Raw genomic sequence first — 9,967 nt, 5'->3', positions numbered from 1 at the left:
ATTCTGATGGCACTGATATGTTCATTGACATAAATACTTACTTTTGAGAGATGAGCTAAAGATTTTGAGTAAGTTACAGGCTTTTGCAAGTAATCCATTGTGTGGTGCTATTTGTACAAATTGTTTTGAGAAATGCACTAAAGCGACTGAGAAAAACTGTAGTGAAATACTGTTACATTGTAATTTATTATCATTTTTGTTTTTAAAAGTCTTTTTTTTTCAGGCATGGTCTGTTACACTGTAAAAAAAAAAATCTGTGACATTTACGGTAAAATACCGGCAGCTGTGGTTGCCAGAACTTCACTGTAAAAAATATGGTAGCAACATTTTAGGTTTTACAGACTTAACTTAAATTTACATTAAAATACCGTATTTTATTAACTGATGTAATGTTAATAAACTAACATATTGAAGTGTTAATATCTGTTTTGAACCATTGTAATGCACTGATAACCACCAAAAACTGATGGTGACGAGAAAGTCACATGATGAACCAAAGCTCATCACAAACAGCTTTTCTACGAGCTGAGGAGGGCAATACTTATATATAGAAGTTGCACAGCGTCATTCACACAAACACTAAACCCCATCACGGTGACACACATGATACTGAAATAATACAATAAACATTAATTTAACAACATTAGATGTAAGATTAAACCCTGGTGTACACAACTGATAAGAAAAAACTAAGATAAAACATGTTATTTCAACAAAAAAAACATCAAATATGCAGGGAATTCTGGGAGTGTCAATTTACGTTTTTTCACTGTAAATTATACAATGACTTTCTTTTTCACTTCCAAAAAACTTATTTTTAACAGTATTTTACTGTAAAATTACATTAAATGTAATTACATTTATTCATTGAATATAGTGTGGAAACGTACTGTTAACAGGTTTTTACTGTAGCATTTTTACAGTCTTTTACTGTTAAAACCACAATCATTTTTTACAGTGTAGATTTGCATAAGTTAGTACAGCATATTTTTCCGTGATTTTGGCTGCTGAATAAATCCCACCAGAGCTTTTCACACACACATTACCTCTCCCACAGTCTGCCACCAACCCTGATTACTGTAGCATCACACAACATCGTAAATATTCACTAGAGATGTGTGAGATGTTACGACACATATATACTCAATTTTAGTGTAAATTGATCGTTTAAATTATTTTTTTCTCCATTTCAGTGTTAGTGTAGTCACTCTGTTTTACTTTTGTACAACAGCTTCGTGACCTTGGTATGCAGCTGAATACTGTTAAATAAACTTTGAATTGGCTTTTCATCATTCATACAAAGTGCAGACATGTTCATTTGTCCTACAGAGCACAACAGTGACCACATTTTTCCAGCAGCCTTGTTCCTGGAACTATTTTCCCCTTTGTTTTCTCCATATGCATGTCAAAAATTCTCAATTCAATATTTTTAAGCCATATTACAACATTTGAAAACCTGAATAAAAACACCCAGATACAAGGCTGTGTGCTTGCGTTCTTGTATGAGGAAATGAACTACTCTCTGTAATATAAATCCATGACTGTATGGCTTTCATTTGTAAGATTCAATACATTTGAAACCTATTGTAAAATGCTCAGAAATGTATCAGTAGTTTGAGGGCGACCAGGTCAATAATGCCATTCACAGTGTTTCATCGGCGTTTGCAGCGCTATTATATGTCTGTTTATATAATAAGAGCAACTTTCTGATTGATGTATCTCACTTCAGGGATTATGGGTAGTGTAGTTTTTAACCCAAGCTGAAATCATACTAGTGAAGTACTATCACTTAGAGATCATGGTAGATCTGTCTTGAAAGTTGTATACATTATCGCTAATTCGATTTTTCCTATAGAGAAAATGAATGGGATTTTTATATCTATAACCCTGCTGTTGTGCTCTAAAATCCTTCAGTTTCAGGAGTTACTTTGTCCGGTTTGACATGGTCTTTCCAACAATAGTTCATTCTTCTTTCCTGACAGATTTTCATCTTTGAGAATAACATCTACTACAAAGCGCAAGTGAACAGCCCATCAATCCGTCTGGTGTCCACAGGGAGTCTGGGGGGCGTATTTAATGGACTTGCTGACTGGCTCTATGAAGGTAAAACCTATAAGCATGAATAATAAAAAACCCAGAGGGTTGTGTGCATGTAATAAAAGAGCAGAAGTGATTGTGACTGTCTGGTGTGTTTAGGCTGGGTGGAGATTCTGTTGATTTGTATACAGTGTCTCATCCATCTCTCTGACTCAGCACGTTTCTTCTTTAGTTATATGAATATATTACTTTTTATTTTTATTGAAACGACATTGCTGGAATATACATCTCTGCTTATTAGTTTAGATCTGGCAGATTTTGCCAGAGAAAGTTATAATTTGGAAAAATACATATACTGTGAATAGCAAGAAAAACATCATTTTTTTAAACCTTCCTGATGAAATGGACTTAACAGATATTTTAATATTTTCTACAAGACACAATAACTAAATTTTCACAAGTCAAAGTTTGTTTGTTCATTTTAATTTGATTAATTTGCTAAAGTACTTTATAATAGCAATTAATATTAGTATTATTACTGTTACTGTACTGTTTTTTGATTTTGATACTGAAGTTTTGATTCCGAGCAAGTAAAAGTGAAAGTAATTCTGGACACTGAACCTGTTCTTTTACAAAACCTAGTTGGGTCTCACTTTATTTTAAGGTCCAATTCTCACTATTAGCTACTGTTTTTGCCACAATAAAGTAGTTGTTAAGTTTTGGTATGGGGTGGATTAAGGGATCTAAAATATAGTCATGCAGAATAAGGCATCAATATGTGCTTTATAATTACTAATAAACAGCTAATATGCTAGTAATATGCATGCTAGTTAATAGTGAGATTTAGTCCCTAAAATAAAGTACCCATAATTGCAATGAAGAATAGTTACTGTAAATGCAATTACGTATCACATTTGTCTCTGTTCATACTTATCACTAAGGACCTTTTCTGGAAAAATATGATCGGGAATCAGATTAAAGCATTAAAGGGTTAAAATCAAAATTCTGTCATTAATTACTCGTGTTGTTCGAAACCCGTTAGACCTTTGTTCATCTTCGGAACACAATTTAAGATATTTTTGATGAAATCTGAGGGCTCCCTGACCCTCCCGTAGACAGCAAGGTAACTACCACGATCAAGGTCCAGAAAAGTACCAAGATGATCGACAAAGTAGTCCGTGTGACATCAGTGGTTCAACTGTAAAGTTACGACGCTACGAGAATACTTTTTTGTGCAAAGAAAACAAAAATAATGACTTTATTCCACATTTTCATCTCTACTGCGTCACTTTGGAAGCGCGTTCACGACAGCACCATGACGCGAGCGTGTGGCAGCGCTGACCCAGATCCGGTGTAATGACGTCATCACGCCGGATCTGGGTCAGCACCGCCACACGCTCGCATCATGATGCTGTTCTTAACTTGGTAGTTACCTTGCTGTCTATGGGAGGGTCAGAGAGCCCTCCGATTTAATCAAAAATATCTTAAATTGTGTTCCGAAGATGAACGAAGGCCTTACGGGTTCCGAACAACCACAAACATCCGAACAACCAATAAAAACATTTTTGGGTGAACTATCACTTTGGGTGTCTCTGAACCCCTTCAAGGTCATACTGAGTTCATTTCACAGAAGTAGACGCACCAAACTCTTTCAGTACCTTGGTCTGGCAGATACAAATATGTGTAAAAAGCAGCTAAATTTGTGACATTCAATAGTCGTAAATTAAAACCATGTTTTCATTTCATCATAAGCCTATAAATGCTAAACATACTCCATATTAAACTGAAAAAAAATTCAGCCTTTGTTAAAAATGTACATATTATTAGACCTGTTAGTGTATGAACAGCACTGGGATGTGAGCTCAAGATTAAACCGTTTTATAATCCATTGTGCAATAGTGTGATTTAAGACAGCATTTGAGTATAATCTCTCACAATCATTATGATTTTAATACTCATAATGATTAATGTAGCATCTCATCCTAAAATACTAGGTTTGCTTAAGACTATGTTCATTTAGACTTCATTTAGTGTTTTTTCTTTCTCTGTTAGCTATATCAAGTGTTTGCTTACACTCAAATTCACACAGATTTCCCTGGCTTTATGCCGTCTGCAGTGTGGGAATACTGCATGATTTAGAATAATGTTCTAGATATATTATCCATCTGGCAGGTGTTTCATCAGTTATGTTTTTTCCTTGTCCTTGTTAGCTCTGTAGTTCTGTCGTTCCTGCTGTATGAGGGCACATTGGCAGCGTGTTTGTTTGTGACACATACTGAACTGTATTGTACGTCAGTAATTGGTTTTATCCTAAATTAACATCTCAGTCTGAGGCTATTCTTAGTCTCATGCTCTAATGACATCCATTGATTCTTTGCTGTGTAAAGACCTCTACTGCCATCCCGTGGTCTCACATTTCATGACAGATAGCATTTATTCAGAACAGACAGTGTAAGAATTGATTCACATAGGGAAAATGTACATTTTGTCATTCGTGGAACATAAAAGAAGATATTTTGAAGAATGTTTAAGCTGCTCCTTTCCAAAAAACAAACAAACATGGATGGTAATATGAAACGATGAGTCAAATAAACCATTTTATTGTGTTTTCGTGCTACTTTTGTTGTATGGAAAACCATGTTGGTATTAAGTAAACCTAAAACTATTCAAATTAGCTTTTGTTACCTGAAAAAAAGGTCAAATAAAATTTTATATAAATATTACTGAAATAAAATTAGATGAAACACTGAAATTTACTAAAACTAAAAAACTGAAACTAAATAGAAATATTAACAGCACATTACAGAGCTACTAAAACTTTAGCTAAATCTGAAAATATAAAAATAAAAGCAAATAAATATGATAAAAGTATATAAATATTGCTAGAAAAAATGTTAAAATGACAATTGCACATAGCTACTAAAACTTAAATTAAAATAAAAAAAAATAAATACCATAAAGCATATAAATATTAGTAAAAATAACTATTATATTGACAAAAGCACATTATAGAGTTACTAAAACTTAAATTAAAATTAAAATAAAACAGAAAATATAAAATAAAAACAAATAAATATTATAAAAATATACAAATGCTACTAAAATAACACAGAAGCTGCCTACAAGACACACACACATCTGCTTAATTTAGGTATTGTATTGACATTAAATTAAAAAAAAGACAAAATTTTAATTACTGGGTGAACTATTCTTCAAAAAATTTGGAGCCATGGTGCAGTGGTTAATGTCCCAGGTGCTGAAATTGGTGATGCAGGTTTGAACAGAACAATTATACAAAATATCTATTGACGTCCATAGTCATCAGGGCTTATATTTATCAATGAATTTCTGTTTAAATCATCAAGCAGATTGTTGGTTTTAGTGCCACATTTTGCATAAGAATGTATGAACGTATTGAATAAGCCCTATTCTTGCACAAGAAATAAACAAATAAAATGAGTCCTGTCAGTGTTGTTCTCGTCTAGGTTACGTAATGTCTTAATGAGCTCTAGAGGTCCAGTTTGCAGTGCTACAGACAGTCATATTTTACATTCCCTCGTCTGACGGCCGCTGTGTTCCTCCGCCAGCTCTCGGCTGTCTGCTGCATGGAGTGATGGATGAGACTCCAGGCAGCAGCCTACAGGCAAATGGATGCGATAAATCACACGTGCTGTTTTTGCACATGTTGCAGTTATGTGTTTTGCAGCATGTCCTCTCTTTGCTTGAAAGGATATTTAATCCTCTAACACATATTAGGATCTGACAGAGATGCAGTTACCATGCAACAAAGCTTTAAAAGACATGCGTCACTTGTTTGTGTGCAGTGTAGACTTCCTTTAGTATAAAGCTTCAGTTTTGTGTTTAATCCACTCGTGTTTTATTCATTTGTGTTCACAGAGGAGATCTTCCAGAGTCACATCGCTCACTGGTGGTCACCAGATGGTCTCAGACTGGCATATGCCACCATCAATGACACTCTGGTGCCCAAGATGGAGATACCCATGTTCACAAACGCACTGTATCCCAGCGGACAGGAGTACCGCTACCCTAAAGTAAATCTCTGCAGCTTCTTTTTACGATCAAACCAAGGCTTGGTTGTGTGTGTTCCTCAATGTCAGTATCTTCCAATGTCTCTGTAATCTTGAAATGGGTGGTTCTGTTGTCTTGAGTGACATTTAAAGGGACAGTGCGCCCAAAAATGACAAATCTGTCATGTTTTTCAGAACTATAAGACTTTGGTTTATCTTCAGAACACAAAAGAAGGTGTTTGTTATATCCTCTCATTGTTTTAGTTCATCCATTGAAAGTCGACCAACATTTTCAAGCTTGAAAAAATGATTTAACCAAGTGGTTTAATCAGCATGTTGAAGAGACCTGATCGCTTTATATGATAAACATATGTTATTCACATACATAGAGCACATAAAATATGATCAACAGAAACTCAGTCATGCTTGCCTGATGCACGAGAACAAATCTCATTGCTCCTCAAGCGTCAAGCATGCACACACTGCTTCAGTGGAAGGATACAAAATGATGAGAGAATATTAAAAATATTCCTTTTGACAATGACTGAAACACTTCTTTGTTGGAACTACATGAGGGTAAAGTATGACAGATTTTTCATTTTTGTGGGAACTATCCCTTTAAGCACTGTAGTGACATAACTAAATCAGGTTTTATAATAGTTATGGCAAGCAATAACTGTCCATCTGCATGTTTATGCTTTTGTGCAACATACCTAATTTACATTTATTCATTTGCCAGACAGATTTTTTCCAAAAGCAGCTTACAGTGCACTCAAAGTATAGCCTACAGTGGGAAATTGCAGGTGCTTTACCAGTGAAATTGTTTACACAAAATATATTTTGTGGTGTTTGTCACAAATGACTCTAGAATCATGCGGTTTGAAGGGATAGTTCACCCAAAACGAGTTGTTCCAAGCCTGTCTGAGATTCTTTCTTCTGTTGAGCACAAATTAAGATATTTTGAAGAATGTTGTTAACCAAACAGTTGATAGCAACCCATTGACTTCCATAGTATTTTTTCCATATAATGGAAGCCAATGGCTACCTGGCTAACTGTTTGTTTTCCAACATTCTTTAAAATATCTTTATTTGTGCTCAACAGAAAAAACTCATTTTCATTGTTTAGTGAAATACCCCTTTAAGGGTCCCATGATGAGATCTCTTTTGTCTCTGTAGGCTGGGGAAGAGAACCCTGATATCTATTTGTCAGTGGTGAGTCTGAACGGCCCTTTACACACAGTGAGGATGAGGAAACCAGAAGACCCCAGGATCAGGTGAAGATCTGCCAGAGACCACACAACAACATGCTTTATCATGCTCATCTGTCACATTGGGGAGTTTACAGTGACCCCCAAAAGTATTTGGACCCTGAAAATGTCAAACCAAGTGGCATCCAAAACATTATAGTAAAACCTTTAAAAAACTAACTTCACTTTTCTAAATAATTTTTGGGCTGACTTTTGATAACCGATTTTTATTGTCTTCATTTTGACAATATACCCTACCATTCAAATGTTTGGGGTCAGAAACGTTATATTAAAGGGGTCATATGATGTTGCTAAAAAGAACATTATTTTGTCAAGTTAGATTTAAAAAAAATAAATAAACACATTTACCCACAAAAAGATGTACACAGGCTCTATTTGACACAGTTTGAAGTGGTATTTTAACCAGGTTCCCTCTGTAGGAAAGATTACTACATCACCATGGTGAAGTGGGCAACCAGCACCAAACTAGCAGTAAACTGGCTGAACCGAGCGCAGAACAACTCCATCCTGACCTTGTGTGAGGCCACCACAGGCATCTGCACAAAGGTATCTTCTGATATACACCAACGCACACTTAATTATCACTATTGTCTATGTTTTATAATAATGCTTAAGTCATTAAGACTGTAAAATGACACAAATGAAAGTGTGAGAATTACGTCATGACCTTTAATTTTCTTTCTTTCTTTCTTTAAGGGTGACAGCGCCTATTGTTGCATCCAAATGTATTAAAATGCATGTCAGTTCAATAAAAGAAAAGATTAGTCAGTGCTTCGACTGTATATAAAGGACTTTGTCGAACAATATTGAGAAAAAAACAATAATCTGTCTGTGTGTTTTCAGAAACATGAAGATGAGAGTGACAGCTGGCTTCACAGACAGGTGAGTCACGCATCACGCGTGTGGGATGTGTGTGTAAGAGTGCTGCTCGAATGTTCGTGAATCTCTTTGCAGAACGAACCCCCGCTGTTCTCCAGAGACGGATACAGGTTCTTCTTCACCCGAGCCGTTCCACAGGGCGGCCGAGGGAAGTTCTTCCACATATCCATGTCCACTTCCCAGGTGAGCTTTCACTGAGAAACTACACGCTACTTAGGAAGGTTTAAAGGAGCACGCCACTATTTTTGAAAATAGGCTAATTTTCCAACTCCCCTAGAGTTAAACAGTTGAGTTTTACCGTTTTCGAATCCATTCAGCCGATCTCCGGGTCTGGCGGTAGCACTTTTAGCTGTAGCTTAGCATAGATCATTGAATCTGATTAGACCGTTAGCACTTCCAGGCCACTTTCCTTCAGAGTTTAGCTCCAACCCTAATCAAGCACAAATGAACCAGCTAATCATTGTCTTCATGACTACTAGAAGGCTACAGGCAGGTGAGTTTTATCAGGGTTGGATCAAATCTCTGCAGGAAAGTGGCCTGGAAGGGCCAAGTTTGCCCATCACTGGTCTAATCAGATTCAATGATCTATGCTAAGTGCTACCGCCAGACCCGGAGATCGGCTGAATGGATTTGAAAACGGAAAAACTCAACTGTTTAACTCTAGGGGAGTTGGAAAATGAGCCTATTTTCAAAAATAGTGGCATGTTCCTTTAAAGTATAGTTCACCCAAAAATGAAAATTTTGGGTGAACTATCCCTTTAACCGCATGTTAAAGGTAAGAAGTGACTTTCTTTTGTTGTTGTTTTTTAGCCCAACAGCAGCACAGACACACTACAGTCGCTGACGTCAGGAGACTGGGACGTGACGGAGATATTAGCCTACAATGAGGACACCAAACTTGTGTAAGCAACTTTCAAAAGACCCAGATGCTGGATTCTATCCATGTTGTCAATAAACACTAAAATAAAGCAATATGCCATTATCCACTTTTGTAACATTGTAAAATAGATATCTGTAACAGCAATGTCTTTGCAGATACTTTCTGAGTACAGAAGACGATGCAAGACGGCGTCACCTCTACAGGTATGACAGAAGATGTGACACACACTGATGTCATCGGGAAGCATTGCACTGATGACATGTGTTGTTTTTTTTAGCGCCAACACCACAGGATCCTTCAACCGCCGATGTCTTTCCTGTAATTTAAGCTGTGGATACGTCAGTGGATCATTCAGTCCAGATGCTAACTACTTCCTTCTCAACTGCAGAGGTTTCATGTTTTTTCTATGCAAAACATCTGTAAATATCTTGACTTATGTTAAAGATTTTTTTAACAAAAATGCAAAAGAGGTGCGCACATGCCACAAACACAATGTAGCGAATCAGCTCAAAGGGGAAATATGAATAATTAATCATAACTAGTTATAATTAATTATAAATATTTAGATCCGCTGTAAGTGTTTACTTGACCTCTCAGGGTCAACTGTCTTGTCAATTCTAAGAACGTCAATTTCCTGGTTAAGGAAAATAACTTTCTTATTGTACAATACTACACAGAGCATGTAGCAGAAATCTGCATGATTAGGGACTGCGGTTATGAGCAAACAATGAACAACCTCAAGTGTGATACAAGTAAGACTTTATTAACTACATAAACACTTAAACTAGTCTAACATACACACACACACACACACACGCATACAGTTGGTATAAGAACAGGATTAAAGCTTAGGCAGTAAAGAGAAGAGAAATAAA

The 9,967-nt window shown here is 36.1% G+C and overlaps 1 protein-coding gene across 1 annotated transcript in view; it reads left to right on the top strand.

The window, feature by feature from the left end:
* LOC107593833 (dipeptidyl aminopeptidase-like protein 6) overlaps positions 1–9,967 on the top strand; it is a 26,507-nt gene that overhangs the window by 6,217 nt on the left and 10,323 nt on the right. Inside the window, exons 3-11 of the mRNA XM_016283710.1 lie at positions 1,983–2,103; positions 5,935–6,089; positions 7,242–7,339; positions 7,753–7,879; positions 8,177–8,215; positions 8,288–8,395; positions 9,023–9,114; positions 9,248–9,295; positions 9,370–9,482. Of these exons, the coding sequence (XP_016139196.1) occupies positions 1,983–2,103; positions 5,935–6,089; positions 7,242–7,339; positions 7,753–7,879; positions 8,177–8,215; positions 8,288–8,395; positions 9,023–9,114; positions 9,248–9,295; positions 9,370–9,482 (901 nt within the window). The remainder of the gene's footprint in view (positions 1–1,982; positions 2,104–5,934; positions 6,090–7,241; positions 7,340–7,752; positions 7,880–8,176; positions 8,216–8,287; positions 8,396–9,022; positions 9,115–9,247; positions 9,296–9,369; positions 9,483–9,967) is intronic.

This window comes from Sinocyclocheilus grahami, unplaced genomic scaffold, assembly GCF_001515645.1.
Source record: "Sinocyclocheilus grahami isolate Dianchi unplaced genomic scaffold, SAMN03320097.WGS_v1.1 scaffold176.1, whole genome shotgun sequence".
Lineage (NCBI taxonomy): Eukaryota > Metazoa > Chordata > Actinopteri > Cypriniformes > Cyprinidae > Sinocyclocheilus > Sinocyclocheilus grahami.
This window is presented reverse-complemented; position numbering and strand designations above follow the sequence as displayed.